Raw genomic sequence first — 17,826 nt, 5'->3', positions numbered from 1 at the left:
TGTAGAAGTCGATAAATTTAGCAATATTGCAGGATTCTGAGATGGTGGGTCTGCCGGGTGGCATATCTGGTAAAGTCCATTTATTTTTTTCTTTATGGACTTAAGGTATTAAATAGAATTTACTTATTCTGGCATCTTTGATTGGTTCGAGAAAGTTTACGGTGTGGTGTTATAACTGATGTTGCCTAATTGATAGTATTTTTCTATGATGTGTGTTAAGCTGTGTATGTGTGTCAATTCTGGGGTGTGTAAATGGTTTGTAGTTGTTTGTTGACTTCAAAATTGTATGAGCTTTGGTTAATCACTACAAAAATACACCCTTTATTCGCTTTCTTTATAGCGATCATGTTGTTTGAGGTCTTAAAGTGCTGAATATTCTCTGGGTGTTAAGTTTTTTTGTTGCCCGTGTGGATAAAATCTGTGTTGTTAATTGTTTTTCCTCAACCCAATAAAAACAATAAAAACTTTTTTTAAAAGATTTCGAAATACTGAAATATTATTGTTGATTATTTTTTTAGAATTTATTAATCGTGATAAAATAAACTAAATCAAAGAATTAATTAAACCATCACCTTATTTAGATATTCTTTAATCTATTTATATAATACATTCTAGATTTGCAAAGCGATGTTAATTGATGAAGAGGCGAAAATTTTCATTCTAAACAGTGGTTTCATATTTTCAATTCACCTCCATCATTCTTCAAAATTGAAGTTTTTTCGGTGGATGACCACAACAATGAGTTATTGTAGTAAATTTTGTGCGCTATTCTTGGTGTTTTTTAATATTTTTCAAATTTTTTTTGTTTTATTAAGTTTTAAATTTTGTTTAATTTGAATAAAAAATCTATTTATTAGATAGTAATCATTAACAAATATATCACAGGTAGGAAATAAATTTAACGGTTTTGATTTTATTCTAAGTTTAATAATCATAATTAAATTATCTAATCAATTTTAATATGTATTCGTAATTTTAAAAATTAAAAAATTACGTTATATTTAATGTTACGTTGTGGTATATAACAAACAAATTTTCATTGTTAAAAACAGTAAGAAATGAATGATAGCAAAAAGTTATTAACAACATTTTAAATTTATTTTAAATTGAAAAATTTGTTATAATTCATTAGCAATAATACGTATTAAGTGAAATGGAAGTATAAATGTTTATACATGATGAACAAAAATACACAAAATTGGTTGAAATGGGAAAAGGTTTAATATTAAATACGAAGATTCTTTCCTAAGTACAAATTTCTTAAATTTACATTATTTTATAAAACGAAATTTACTAACAAAAAGATGAAAAAATAGAAACGAATTATTTTGAAAATAAATAAATAAATGAATGTAACATTTAAAAAAAATTATTTACACAAAATATTCAATAACTGTATAAATTTCAAAATATATTTTTCTGTTTGGAATACATCAGAAACAATAGATATGCAAGCTTGGGTAGAATAATGATTAGGTATGTTACATAAAAGTGCATTTAATGTATCAGGAGTGTGTTTGAGTTATATGCTTGTTGGCATTGAATGCGTGTGTATGTTTGCATGTGAGGCGTGTATGAGTTTATGAATACAAAACATACATGCATTATATATATATATATATAATGTATATATATATAAATGTATGTATACATCATATATACACATCAATTAAAAAGAACATAAATTCTGGTTGTCAGGTAACAATGCTTTGTTTACATGTTTATGTCTATACGTAGTTTAAATGATTTAATCAGAATCGTCATTGTTTTCGTCATCGTCTTCTTGTTGGATTCTGTATGTTTTACAATATGTCAAACAAAATATCTATATATGCTTGTGTGTATGTGTTTGTTTGTGCTCGTGTGTGTGCGTGCGTGAGTTAGTGCTCCTATAAATAAGCCATGTTAACCGCCCTAACTAATTTCAAAGATAACCTGGCGCTAAAGTTATGTCCAAGCATAAGCTATCAAACAATTCCACAGCTTTCACTGTTCGGCGTGGGAGGAAGTTACGAGATGACGTCATAATGACGTAACGCTATCTTCAGATTTTGTTGCTATTATTATTTTTATTATTAATCAGTTAATCTTTTCAGTGAGTAATAGATTAAAATTTTGGGGAACGATTTTGAAAAAAATGAAATGACTGGGATATATATACATGTAAATAAATAAATATACCTAGTTATATATATATATATATATATATATATATATATATATATATATATAATATATATATATATATATATATATATATATATATATATATATATATATATATATATTGTACAAATAAATAACACGAACATTAAATTACATTGAATAATTGTTATTTATTAATAAAAAAATAATCAAACTTATCCTATATTTTTTTTATCAGGAATTCCAACTATAATTTAATTTTATAAACCGCAGAATATATTCAACAATATGTTGAGGTTTAGACCACATTCTTAATTAATATAATTGTCATTTTTGTTAGTACTAGCAACACCACTTTAATGATACAACAACAAAAAAATGTTACTTATAAGCTATCTTGCTATTAATACTATAACTAGAAACATTGATAAGAAATAGTTTTGCAAATTATAAATCTCAAATAAACTTTTTTTTAACCATTTTAAGTAGTTTAATTATGTATTACAATGATAATTAGCAGTGACCAAGTTGACGAAGTGTGTTGATTACTCTCATAAAATGCATTCTAGCCGGTAGTCGTTGCGTAGTTAGCATTTTAGAATTTATTTAATACGTCCGTTTAATTATGTGTGTGTATTTATGTGTGTGTGGGTGCGTGCGTGTGTTTATGTATTATATGTTTCAAATCAAGTATGTGTGTACCGCCGAAAAATAATGAAAAAAGACCATGACATGATAATTTTGTTTTGACGTGATTTCCCATCTATTTCAAATGCATAACGCTCACATTTTGAGAGGTACACATTATATATATGTACATGTGTGTGTGTGTGTGTGTGTGTGTGTGTGTGTGTGTGCGTGCGTGTGTGTGTATCACGGTGATAAAGAGATTAATTATTCATAACATTCGTATTCATAAATATTCATAATAAGTTAAACTTATTACGGATAACAAACAAGCAAAATAACATTAATGATAAAAAATTTATTTTTATCTTTCAAAAATTCAAATCATCATTTTTAATTAGCATTAGAACCGAGTCTTAATAAATTCCAATGAAGGAACTTGAGGACGCGAGGTGAACATCATGTTATCATAATGATAACGGAATTTGACCGTTGTAAACCTTTTCAAACTCATTACAAACAGTATTTAAATGTTTGCAATTCGTCTAATTATAATTACATCTACTATGATTTATATACAAAATATTAATATCACTATTTCCAGCTGTTAAAAAATTTGTTAGTTGAGGTCATTCAGACGCAAGTTGCTCGAATGCGATCGTCATTGTACTCGTTAAAAATGTTGTCTTCGTCGGCTGTCATTATGCCTCGATCGCAGCTTATGGATGATGTGTAGTTGAAATCTCCACTCGATGACTCCAGCACGCTCAGTTTCGCTATAGATGTCGCATCCTTCCTCTTCGGAGATCTATGCACAAAGGGAATTAATAATAGTAAAAATAGTATATGGACGTTTCAGCTGATATTCATCGCACAATCAGTAAATTACAACTTTGTTACTATTTGTCTGTTCATTAAATTATTTTATTGGTTCTATTTGAAAAATTTTTTCAACAAAATATGTTGCACCATCTTAGCAACCCTTAATATATTGGGCACTTTTATAATAATTTGACCTATGATGACCATGTTGTCAACATCAAAACACACTTAAAACGCATGAAAGTTTATTTTATGTTACTAATACACACTCTGACAAACGCAAGTGCTTAAAACACATTGTTATAATTTATATCAACATTAACCTCAATTGCGGTTCGATAGTCACTAAAACCGACTTTGCTTTAGTCGGATGATCCGCTTCGGTTTGTAAATCCTTCATTGCGGTACTATTCTCGTATATAGAATTAGGAGTAAGATCTACTAAGCCGCATGATGAGCATTGGTAGGTGTAATTCAAATCTAAACTAGGTTTCCACAGTCTGTGTTTGGAAATTTCTTTTGCTTTTTTCTCAACTTGGATAGCCTGGGCCAGGCATTCATTGCACCTTCGCTCATTTTTGATGTTTTGATGCTTGTTCGTAAGTTTGTCGAGCACTTCATTCTCGGTGCTGAGGTTGATGTTTCGTCTGCTGTTTGTGATGTCGTTTTTAATGACGACCTGACAATTTTTCGTTTTGTTATTGAATGAGGAAGAGGTCGATCTGCTGGATATGGTCTGGTTGTTCGCTCCAAAGTTGTTGAGAATTTTTGACTGTTGCCTGCGTTGTTGTCTGCGTCTTCTGCAGCAGCAAGCAATGACCAGCGTGGTCACGATGAGTATGAGCGAGACGATGGCTACCGATGAGATGACCAAGATGGACCTCAGCTCATCCGAGATTGGAGGTCTTGGTAGTTTGTTGTTTTCATCGTCTGTGGAGTTAACTGTTGTCGTTTGGTTGCGACTGACTGTTGTTGGAGATGTTGATGTGGCGTTGGATGGTGTGGTCGGATTGACGGCTGATATCGTGGCTGTTGTTTTTGTTGTTATGTTTGATAAACGATCTACCGTTAATGGTGTAACTACTTTAGTTGTATATTTACAAAATGTTACATTCAATGAACACAAACACTGAAAATCATCTGCACTGCACGGATTCGTTGGAATTTCCGTCTCGCAATGTCCACCTGTGTACCGCGCGGAACACGTGCAGGTGTATTTGGACGAGTTGGGCATTCTAACGCACGTACCGGAATGCAAGCAGGGTGACAATAAACAACTGTTGATGATTTTTAATTTTTCACAATGTTCGCCTTCATAGTTGGCGGGACACAAGCAGAAGATGTCTGGCATTGAGCTGACGCACGTACCACCATTCAAGCAGATGCCAGGGTTGTGAGTGCAGTATTCCATATCTAATGGTGGGCAACAGTTTCATTTCACGCGACATATTTAAAAATATTTTTATTCATTAAATAAATAAATAACCGAACAATAATATGGAAGCTTGCTCATACAACTAGATATTTTACGCAAATGAATTTAAAAAAAATTGACATTGTTGTCTTTTAACCGGAATTAAACATTATTTTTGATGGGATGGAAATTTCTTTTTGAAAAAAGTAATTAAGGAGTACTACAAACCAAGATCACATCCAATGATTCCGTTCCCCCACCCGGGCTTGCAGAGGCACTCGCCAGGGTGGGTGCAGTACCCATTCACTGGGTGGCAGGGCAGCGTCGGGACGCACGTTTCACACCTCTCACCCTTCCAGCCAGGTAAGCAGCTGTGGGTTTTAATTTTGAAAAAAACTTCAAATCACCAAGTTATTTTTACTTCTGTCTTTGTTCAGTCAATCTAATTAATTGAATGAGTTATTATTGTTTTTTGAAACTTAGTTGACTTGGGATTAAAGATTAATAGGGTGGAAGATTGTTAAACAATGCATCCAAACTGGAAGAACTATAGTTGAAAATTAGATGCCGCATCTGATGTCAATCAAATCACCTCTTGATATTTTTAGCCAGACCAACAAATCACTGTGCTCATCAATCATTCACTTCCAAACGCATTCTTCAACGAGCACGTAAATCCATCTTGCAAATTTTTAAGGAATTTTTCAAATTTTCAACTCATCAACCATTTATCAAAAGTCACTTCATTTTTTAATCAAAACATTCATAAATCAGGTTTTGTTTTGTCTCGTTTAAATAATGCATTCAAATATTTCAAAATTCCATCCATAAAACATTAGCCCATCATTAATCATACGTTCACTTATCCTTCCAATTAATCAAATTGAAATAAAAAGTCTAAAAGTCTTTACATCAATGAATCAATAGACAAATGTATCTATAGCTAATAAGTCTATTGATAATTCATGTATCTTATTAAAAGGAACATATATATAGTTAATGGAACAGATAGATAATATTGACTAAAAAGTTGACTTATAATATTTAAAAAATTTTTAATGTTAAACCGTGCAAGAATGCATACACTAAACAGATTGGAACCTTTGTAATGCATTTTATCAGTGCTCCGAGATATCAATTTAAAATTCCTACAGCACCTTATCAACATGTACATTGTTAGTTTACAGTTAAACAAGAGCTATTAGCGATAAACACACCCAGCAATTTTCAAAAAGAAAGAAAAAAGAATAAAACAAAGAGTTAAAGATAAAATTTTATAACAAAAATAAACAGAACAGTTTGAAACGGCATTTTTGTTTCAAAGTTATAAACGATTTTCTAAGTAACCGATTCGAAACGGATAGAGGCAATTGCCGACAATTACCGTAACTCGATCCGATATAAATGTCATCGCCATTAAAATCCTTATCGCCATTGGCGTCTTCATCATTATAGTAATCATTTTAAAAATAATCGTTGTCATTGTCATTAAAATCATCATCGTCATCATCTTTTTTAAAATCAACAACCATCATCTTCGAAGTCCTCATCATCATCGCCATCATCGTCACCATGGTCATCCTCATCAATCATCATCATCGCCATCATCGTCACCATGGTCATCCTCATCAATCATCATCATCGCCATCATCGTCACCATGGTCATCCTCATCAATCATCATCATCGCCATCATCGTCACCATGGTCATCCTCATCAATCATCATCATCGCCATCATCGTCACCATGGTCATCCTCATCAATCATCATCATCGCCATCATCGTCAATATCGTTTAATACAATCATTGTTATTCTTATTATCAAATTAGTTAATTATTCTCTTTTATTTTCATATTAGTTTCAGTCATCATCATCATCGTCGTCATCCTCTTCATCATTATTATCATCAACAACAACCTCATCATCATCATCGTCACCATTTTTACCAACAAACATACCCAACTTAGACTTCTCTCAACCGACCTGACCTATCCGACATAATATCACCACCACCATCGTCGTCGTCGTCGTTACTATCAGCCTCATCAACTTTTTAATCAATTTTACTATTTCGACATTGTGTTAACCCTTTTAAAATGATCTGTACAAAAAACATTAGCCATCGCAATTTTTTTTCTTCATAAACAACTATACATACGGAACGTTTGGAATGTTACGACACGTAAAATGTTATCATAGAAAGTCCCAGTTGGGTTCTGGTTTGTTCTGTCCTGAGACTGAGCTAACTTTAATTAACATAATGATTATTTGAATTTAAACTGAGCGACTGATTTATCGATCAATTGTTTGTTTGGGATTTAAGTTCATTCATAGTAAAAGGATCATTAAGATTGAAAGCGTCGTCATAGTCGTCTTTTGTCTGATCATTAACATTTTATTATTCTAACATTAAAATATTTATTCATCTAAGACTTATCATTTTCAAATTCGCCAAGCTTCAAATTTTAAATTTTTCAAAGAACTTCTATGATGGTTGTGACTATAAAATGGTGGTGATAAAAGTGATGACGATCGGTGTGTGATGTTAATGATCAAAAAAGTATCGTTATGATAAGCAACTCTGACAAAATCAGATCTATCTATACTCTTATTTACCAACAATACAAGTCTACTCTCGAGCAAAATCGTCTGCACATTTCCAGAGTTGACGTAAATAAATACGCATCTGCATGTATGCGTCAAAAAAGCTTCCTGATAATGCTTACCAGATGCATGGTGACTCATCCTCCTCATCATCACCATCATCATCATCATCATCACCACCACATACCTGCATTCATTCGGAGAGATGCATTCTCCACTGACACAAGCTGGATCGCAAATGGCTGTGATGGAAATATTAGTGATAATTATTAAAATATAATTAATAATAATAATAATAATAAATATCACATTAATTATTACTATTTTTGTTGTTGTTATTATTATTGCTATTTCAATTATAACCATTGAAAAAATTCAATTATCATCAACAAAACGAATGTTTATACAAATACATAAATTGATAATAATCTAAACATAAAATACACATAGACAAACAAATACACACACACACACACAAATACATACACCACACCCTCTTTGTATATAAACACTCACAGAAAAACACATTCATAAAAACAAATAATAGTGTATAGACGTATACAGAAACATAAAAACATGAACACACACTCACATGAAATTATTATCAGTCAGGCACACACACACACACACACACATTTAAACAAACATTCAGCTTTGCATTGCAAATAGCAGGTGGATTTTTAAACAGTAAACACTCCCAACTGATGTTTATTAATGATCGTTCGGTTGTTGTGGTTTTTGTTTGTTATATTCAATTTTGTAAAATTATTGTTTATTTATAGAAGCAGCATAATGCAGTTTATTGTTGATATATTATTTTAAAATATATTTATTTATTTTTTAATTTTTTTTATTTTCTATAAATGAATCTGATTTCAATCTATTTATTTTCCATATTATTAATATTAAAAATTGAGACAAATGTGTCAATTTAAACTTTTTACTTACGAGTAGTACATAGTTGAAATTTTAACATTATTAAAAAAACAAAAAAAAAACAAACAGTTTCCATCATTTCAGCCAAACAACATCCAAAGTACTCAAACATACGATTAACTACACAAATCCAGATAGAGATAAAATGATCATTAACTCTTCATTCGCTCTACAAGACAAAGCATGAAACATACACACAACTGAACCCATTTTTTAGCTTTTATTAGCTTTATATATTTTATTACTAATTTCAACGAAATTGTTTTTCTGGACTAGTAAAAAAAAATAACTCATAACCTCACGACAATTAAAAATTTGAAAAAAAATGTAAACCACCATTAACCTTAACAAAATTCAAAATTATAAATTTAAAATAATAAGAATAATAAAAAATAATTGTTCATCACCACAAAAATAACCACACACACAAACAGACAAAACCGAACAACCTTAACCACCAACCGACCGACCAGACAACCGACTCAAGCCTCACTAACGTGTCCTGCATAGGTTATCGGGATCGGACCAGCCGGGCAGGCACTCCATGTCCTCCGTAACTTCCTGGCATCTATAGTGACCGGATTCACTATTATCTGTGGGCTGACATTCGCTACAAATTGGCCCTTTCAATTTCGCACTGCAGATAGCACGCACGTGGAAAGTGATGTCATCGTCTGCGTATGTCATCCACATTAGCGAGGCGTTCAAGTCGGTTCTCACCGTTCGGTGCGCGTAGAGGAGCTGGTCGGTGGATGGCGGTGTAGATGTTGATGCAGTTGAGGAGGGAGAGGAAGAAGATGATGATGAGGAGAGAGATGCTGATGATGAGGAGGGAGATGTTGATGAGGAGGAGGGAGATGTTGATGGAGGTGACAGTTGAGGTAAGAACGATATTGTTGACGATCGTTCAGCTGTTGTGGGTTGAATAAATTATTTCGAAATTATAAATACAATATTTCATTGGGAGAAAATTAATAATCCTTCACATATTTTCAGATTCATAATTGATTTTTATTCTATTTTTTCGATAAAAACCCAAATATTTCTGCAAATGATTTCCATGCGCGCGCACACACACACACACACAGAAACAAACACACATACAGATAATGTTTTTTTAGTTGCTATTAATAACGGGATACATTAAATTGTATGGATGTATTGTATATGACGTTAAAAGTTGCCTGGCATATTTCCACAAAATACTTCAAACAAACACTGTATGTAAGTACATTTTGATCTGTTTTGCATCATTTTAAAGTTATAAAGTTGGTCTGCATATGAATATTTGCAACTTGCAACAATTATATAACATTTAATAATAGTGTGTTGTGTTCAATTTAACCATTCAATTATTTGATATGCACATTAACACACGTGCACACGAGATTGCATTGTAACCGAACGCAAAGTATAATTACATATCCAATCTTGCGTGAATAACAAACGCTTAAGTAGCTATTATTACTTAAATTGCTGTGGGAAAGATTGACTCTGACAACAATAACGTTCAACTAACAAGGTGATTTGTTTGATGTATTATACGCACATACAAATACACGTACGCACAAACACACACGCTCTTACAAAAACAGATTGTAGTGCAGATAAGAGATGATGATTGAGATATACGTGAAGTTAAATAGATAGATAGATACCTTTACATTTGCCACCCAGTATGACCACACACGCACACATACCTTAATTATTTGTCACCATTCACATACATTCAATAAAATAAATCATACAAACACACACCAATTAATGCAACCGCATAACTATCTAAATTACAATTGGATTAAGCAAAAAATGCAACTAAGTGCTGCATAACTAACTATATATACAGCTGAATGTACAATTATACGCATTAAGTCTACATCACAAGCGTACACAAAAGCAATAAATACAAATTTGTACACAACATTTTAGAAGCGTACAATCAACTTCAGACATACATAGGTACAAAACATTACACAGAGATCTATTTTTGATCCCGGTTTATAAACAACCACGTGGTTAATTTAATTCGACATCATCGCTCTTGTCATCTCCATTGCTATTTTCATCCTCCTCATCACATGTCTCCATCACTCATTCACTACTCATTCACTCACTCATTAACATCATTTTCATTTTCATCATCATCTTACTAGAATCGTCATCATCATTAACGTGATTAACTTATTTTATCATCATCACCAGCAGCAAGGATTAAGTTGATAATAAATGTGATGATCGTATTTAATAGCGATCAACATAGCACATCATACGAAACACATTACGTTTTAAACTCGTCCAGAAAGTCCGTGCTGATGAATGGTTTGTTGGCAAAGGGCAGCATATCAATTTGAAATAAATTTTTGTGATAAATTGGGAAAAATCACATTTATTATCATCTTAATTTGGTAAATTTTTATATTAAAAAAATTTAATAACTAAGCATTTATTTAAAAATAAACAAATTCAATAAGAAACCTCGAAAATAAAATTTCAGTTTAAATATTTTTTTTTCACAAATAATCATCAAATCACGTAATAAAACTGAGAGTATTATTTCAAGCTCTTGTCTGAGAACACGTAACCAAGTACCTAATTAATCCGTTAACAATAATAATTATAGGGTAGCATGCGAACGTTCTAATTGCAGCATAGATAGATAGATAAATAAATAGATAAATAAATAAATAGATACATAAATAGATAGATAGGTAGATGGTTAGATGGATAGAAAGATAGATTGACTGATTGATATAGAGATAGGTGAATAAATGGATGGTTGATTGGATGCAATGATTGATTGATGTATAGATACATAGATGGATGGATAAATTTGTACGGATACGTAGATTTGTAAAAAAAAATACATAAATTTATGATATGATAAGTAGGTAGATAATGAGATGAATCAATGATTTATATGCAGATGCACTAATGTCTAAGTTATGAACCGCTCATGTTTTGTTTACAAGGTTTTTATTGTATTATTTTATCTTAATGACTTATTGGGTTGTGTAGAAAACCTCCTTGATTATAAATTTTAAATCGAACTAGAAATCGTTATTGAAAAAATTTTTTCATAGCTCCACACTCGATAAAGAACCATGACGTAGGCAGCGCTGCATTGACCAGATTCGATTGCACGGGATCCTCACCCATCACATGCAATCTGTGTGTGGTGTGTTGTTTCGCGTGTGTTTACATGCACTTCTAGAAATAATAAATAAACATAATAAATAAACAAAGGAAGGATGTTATATGTAATATACACACACACACCACGCACACACACACGCACGCACACTCACACACACACACAAATACGCGCCTACATGATTATCACAAATACACTAATACTTATATATTTAACTGTTTAATACGTTGATTTATTTATCCATTCGTTCAGTTATATTTCAGGTGTTTGTTTATTAACCAGGCCGGATCAATTATCAGGAAATTTCCACTTTCCCTTCATCCATATCTCTCCCTTTTTTGGTGTTTTCTGGTTCATTTTTATAATTTTGTTCTCCTCTTATTTCTTTTGTTTTTTTTTGTTCTTTTCCTTTTCTATTTTTTATCTTTTTCTCTCTTTTTTTCTTTCTTTCTCTATCTCTTTCTCTTTCTGTTTTACTCCTCATATTTTCTTGTCTCTCACTTTCTCTCTCCCTCTCTCTCTCTCTCTCCTCTCTCTTCTTTCTCTCCATCTCTCTCTTCCCAAATTTATTTTCACATTCAAATAAGCTTCAGCATTAATTTTTATGAAAACGAAATTATGTATTTAATAAGTTTCATAAATTTTTTAAAAATTATCATGAATAATAAACCTGTTAAAATATGTGTGATCGAATGATTGAAGGGTGAAAAATGATCTGCCGATGAGCAAAATGATTTCGACAATTAACTAACTAAGCAATAAACTAATTAACTAACTAACTAGGCAATTAACTAATTAACTAACTAAGCAACTAACCTTTGTTGTAGACTTCAACTAGCAAGGAGAAATTTCTCTGTGGGTTCAAATATTTTTCAAATCAGCAATGATTTTTTATTTGAGTTAATTGCATTTAATTAAATATAATTAACAACTAATATGAAGTGTTTAATACTTCAATAAGTAAACCAAAATATTTCGAAACACAATTCTAACAATAAATAAAAATGAATATAAAAGATACATTGAAATATACAACAACAACAGCAGCAGCAGCAACAGCAGCAGCAACAACAACAAAATGTATACGTTGAAAATTTAATTAAAAGAAAAAGAATTGACGTGATTTGTTATGATTATAGAAACTAATCAATGGTACCTACCCTGCTACTGAATGACTGTATTAGAAAATCCAAAAGTGTATGTGTATGGTAAGTGCTAAATTTGAAAATTTATCTAGCCGTTGCTTATCATGGCTTTGATTAAATTGAATGACAAGATTTGCGATAACTTGAGTAGCAGGCTGGTGTAATGGTTACGACGTCAGGTTCTGCTGTTGCAGTGACTGGATTCGAATACAAAAAGCTCCCCGTTTATCACATGCAATATGTGTGTATGTGTGTCTATTTGCATGTGTGTGTCTGTGTGCGCGCGGGTGTGTGTGTGTGTTTAATAATATACCTCCGATTAGTATTTACTTTTATTAATATCTATGAGTAAAAAATAATATTACTATAATGAAGCTTAAACTAAAAGGAATTAATTGCTATTAATACTAAGTGACAAAAATTATAGTTATTATATAACAATAATTATTATAATTGTTATAACAATAATTATTACAGATATAATTTTTATAATTGTTATTGTTATTAATATCTTGAAACACAAAATTAGAAGAATGGATGCATGATAAGACTAAAATGGCGATATAACCTTTAAAAACAGCTATGACGTATAAAACAACAAAAATAATAACAACAAAATTGCTGCTGCTGATAAATAATAATAACAATAACAACAACAACAACAATAATAATAATGATATTAATAATAATAAATCACAGCAACTGGTATCACCCAGCACGGAGTTACCTAAGTAACATATTGTTTTTTGACGGTTTCAAATTACATGCCATCAGCGGGAGAGAGAGAGAAAGAAAGAAAGAGAGAGAAAGAGAGGAGGTGAGAAAGAAGGGGTAGAAGAAAAAGAAAGTGAAAGAGAGCATGAGAAAAAGACAGAAAAAGATCGAAGAATGTAAGGAAGAAAAAGACCAGAGATAAAAAGAGAAAGAGACAGATGAAAATAAGAATGAAAGAGATGAGATGGAGGAAGAAAGAAAGAAAGAAAGATGGCGAGAGGAAATTTGAATAAACAGAAACATTTTGGAAAAATATATTATTCAAAAGTGAGAAACTAACAGTAAAAAAAAAAGAGAATAAAAAAGACGGAGTGAGCCAAAATTAGTAAAATGAAAAACAGTCTTCAGATAACATTGATGGGTTAAACTTGATTCACATAAAACAGTTTAAAACACTCGCGTTTATATTAACTAAGTGCTTTATAATACATCAAAATAAAAATAATAAAGTATACTGAACTCTCTAACTGCAGTCCCACAATTAGAGCACCGTTAACGTAAGCGACACATGGGGCTCGAATTTGACCTAGCTAAATACTTTTATTTAAGAATAAATATAAATTTTCAAACACACACGCACACGCACATACACATCTACAGGTACACACACGCACGCACACACACACACACACACACACACATACATACACACATCCACACACTCATGAACGCAAGCACTAACACACATATGCAAACACACAAACGCAGACGCACAAACACAGCACACACGCGCACACACAGGCACAAGCATATATGTAGATGGGCAAAATTTTGCTGTCCATATTATAAGGTGGTAAATTAAATTTTTTAAAGAAATAATAATTATAATAATAAATAAATCAAAACAAAAGAACAGAAATAATATTAATAATAATGGGAAATGATGAATATCTTGATATAAAAAAATAAAATTAATATGACGCTCACAACACCATGTAGGTATATTTATCAATCCGTACATGTATCTAATACATGTATTTATACCTCGATACAGGTATCTATGCATGTATCTATTTATACATCCATATATCTTCTTTTCTCTTCGTCTATCTATTCAGTAACATAGAGGTGAACTGAAGAAACCCGATATCTCTATTAATCCTTGAAACGCTCGATACATTTCAACAATATCACTAAATTATTCTCTATTTTTTTCATTTAAATTGAGTGATTACCTAAAATGGAGAGAAGTTATAGGATTACACCTGCCGTAATTAGAACGTGTTGAATAGGTTGGCTTTGTATGCTTCATAGTTTCATACATTTACAGGCATTTCAAATTGCTGTCTGTGTTAATTTATTTTGACAACTCCTTTTGCTACTACTACTACTACTACTTCTACTACTACTACTACTATTACTACTACTACTACTACTACTACTACTATTACTACTACTACAACAATTACTGCTGCTACTACTACTACTACTACTACTACCACTACTACTACTACTACTACTACTACCACTACTACTACTACTGCTGCAATTGCTACTACTACTAATAATAATACTACTACTACAACAACAATAACAACTACTACTACTGCTCTGCTGCTGCTGCAATTGCTACTTCTACTACAACTACTACTACTACTACTACTTAGGAAAATGATATCCATCTTGCAAAAAATAATGATCTCAAAGTTAACGTGTGGAAAGTTTTAAACGTTCTATAAGCCGGTATCAATTATATCAGGGGTAAAAAATGACATCACTGCTTTCGATGATACTACTGGTTTTAATGATAGCGGCTATGATACCCGCTGTGACTCGTATCAATGATACTAGCATTAATGAATGATACTACGACGAGACGATAGTTATTGAAATTTTGAATCAGATGAAATTACGAACAATAAGAAAAAACTAACGTGACAACATTTAATAAGTACTACACGAGGAATATGTTTATCATATAACTGCAATATAATTAATTAATTAAATACTTAATTTATTAATTAATAGGATTTAATCTTTAATTTTTATTCACTAAAAGTTACATGAAACATTAGCAACAAAAAAAAGTTGCAACAAAAAAAAAACACAAAAAAAGCAACAAAGTCATCAACAAAACTAGAAAAGACAACACAAGCGGCTAAAACAACTGCAATAAATAATACCAAATCAACATCAATATTATATATCAACAAAAAACATCACAACAGCCCACCTGCCAAGGTTTATCAAAATAAAATTCAAAGAAAAGCGAGTTGTTTAAGGAGGTTAGGAAGACCACTTTCCCTCGCTCCCACTCGCCATTTTGCGATTCGAATATCGGTTTATTGGGTACGGTATTTAAGTCGATCTGATTGTCTACCGATCGAGTATCGAAGAATACTTTTGAATATCCGACAGCGAGATTGCAGTTTGTTGAGTCGTGCGTTTGCAGGTAGTATGAGAGGCAGAAACGGAAGTAGAGAGAACAGTTACCTGTCTTCGTGTTTATTCGGTTGTTGTTGTTATTGTTGTTTGTTGCATCAAAAGTGTTGTTGTTGTTGCAGACGTTGCGTGGCATTTTGAAGTTTGTTACTAGAATTTGGAGGGATCCTCTTAGCCTGTTTGGCTTCGATACGCTCGGTGTTGGTTGACTAGTTAAATTTCTCTTCTGGTCTGACTGATTGGTGATTGAGATGTGAAAGTTATTTGAATGAATGAAAATTTCATGGATTAGTTTATAGATTAAAAAGATTATACAGTTTTTAAACTATACAGTTTTGTGTTTAAAAATATTAACATAAAAGTTTCAGAAATATTGCCAAATATTTCAGAAACTCATGCCAAACAAACTATTATAAACTTTAACTCGTGACACAAATTTTAACCGGTTAATTTTCCATTTACACTGTACTTATCAATGATAAAAAGTATTTTACATCTGGTTAATGTTAAGTAAAATTTGAGTAAAATTTACTCTTGTACTGTAGTATCTGTAACGAGTTAATCGTTTGCTTTATTGTCTCCAGCTGTTCATGTTGTATAGTATTTTTTCGTTGATTTATACAAAAAAAAATCATATCCTAAAACGCTTAAATGCAATAAAATCAAATTGAGTTTTTAGTTCAGAATGAAAAGAAAATGTGATAATTTTTGCTTTAGAAATAAAATTAATTGCTTAACACAAGGTGGCTGACTTTAAAATCAGATGTATTTTAATTGTGGATTTGATAAAATAATTTTACGATAATAATAATAATAAAGATAATAATAATAATGCGTTATTTGGTAAATGAAAAAATATTTAAACCATTAAAAAAGTAACGCTTTTAATGGAAGAAACACAAACAAAAATAAAAATTGACAGTCAGTTTCAGTGAGATGGGCGTCTTGAAATGAGTTCTTCATACGTCAAATTCTCTCAAAGAGGTGATTGAAGTTGGCGAGAATATTATTTCTTTGTTATCTTACGTCTTTGTAGTAGTTGTTGTTGTTATTATTATAATTATTTTCGTTTTAAAATTTATTATTATTATTACTATAACTTTTGTTTTTGTGATTATTATCACTTAGTTATTTTATTATTATCATTATTGGTTTGTGAGAACTAGCATGGATTTTTTTCCTGTTTAAACGTTTCATCAAATCATTATTGTCATTAGATCATTTTTATAGATACCACCAAAACAAAAGGTTTCTGTTTTGTTCATCATCAATGTCAATATAAATCTGGCCGGCGAGGTGGTGTAATGGTTAAAGCGTCTGCTATCGCAGTTACCGGGCTCGATTTCAAAGAGATCCCGCCTATCAAATGCGTGCATGTGATGCGTTATTTCATGCAGACACTGTGTGTTTTTTGCTAATGCCTCTAGGAAATTTGTCAAGAGAATCGTAATAATAATAATAATAATAAATATAATTATAATAAAATAAATAATAATAAGATTGCTGATAATTATGTTAGGTTTAATTGCTAGAGAGATTTCAGTATATCACATGCGATGGACGGCGATGAGTTGATTTACGTTTATTCACTTCACGTTACGTCGTCTTTCGTAGCACTTCGAAATAATTGCAAACAATTGCCAATGTTATAAGCGTCATTTCGTCAATAATATTGTGATCATCATCTTCGTCGTTATCATTTTTATCATAGTAACTATCAATTTGAAGATATTTTCAACATCTTCGTCATCATCAGCGTTGTCAGTATTTTTATCAAAAAGGTCATCGCCGAAAACGTCATCATAATTGTAACCATCATCTTCGGCA

At 31.4% G+C, this 17,826-nt stretch overlaps 3 protein-coding genes across 3 annotated transcripts; all 3 read right to left on the bottom strand.

The window, feature by feature from the left end:
• Positions 1–3,342: 3,342 nt before the first annotated feature.
• Positions 3,343–5,005, bottom strand: HELRODRAFT_189468 (hypothetical protein; the record flags this gene model as incomplete). The annotated part of the gene is made up of 2 exons (XM_009029451.1): positions 3,343–3,580; positions 3,918–5,005. 2 exons carry the CDS (start codon positions 5,003–5,005, stop codon positions 3,406–3,408), a joined length of 1,263 nt encoding a protein of 420 aa, XP_009027699.1. The 3' UTR covers positions 3,343–3,405.
• Positions 5,006–5,228: 223 nt separating this feature from the next.
• Positions 5,229–10,245, bottom strand: HELRODRAFT_164538 (hypothetical protein; the record flags this gene model as incomplete). Its single annotated transcript, XM_009029450.1, has 4 exons — positions 5,229–5,379; positions 7,799–7,853; positions 9,045–9,458; positions 10,206–10,245. The coding sequence occupies 4 exons, from the start codon at positions 10,243–10,245 to the stop codon at positions 5,229–5,231; spliced, it is 660 nt and encodes a 219-aa protein (XP_009027698.1).
• A 1,359-nt stretch (positions 10,246–11,604) lies between these two features.
• On the bottom strand, positions 11,605–16,135 carry HELRODRAFT_164537 (hypothetical protein; the record flags this gene model as incomplete). Its single annotated transcript, XM_009029449.1, has 4 exons — positions 11,605–11,713; positions 14,086–14,147; positions 15,492–15,539; positions 15,791–16,135. 4 exons carry the CDS (start codon positions 16,133–16,135, stop codon positions 11,605–11,607), a joined length of 564 nt encoding a protein of 187 aa, XP_009027697.1.
• Between the last annotated feature and the right edge of the window lie 1,691 nt (positions 16,136–17,826).

This window comes from Helobdella robusta, assembly GCF_000326865.2.
Source record: "Helobdella robusta unplaced genomic scaffold HELROscaffold_6, whole genome shotgun sequence".
Taxonomy (NCBI): Eukaryota; Metazoa; Annelida; class Clitellata; order Rhynchobdellida; family Glossiphoniidae; genus Helobdella; species Helobdella robusta.
Note: the sequence above shows the minus strand (reverse complement) of the source record. Positions and strands in the feature narration are given on the sequence as shown.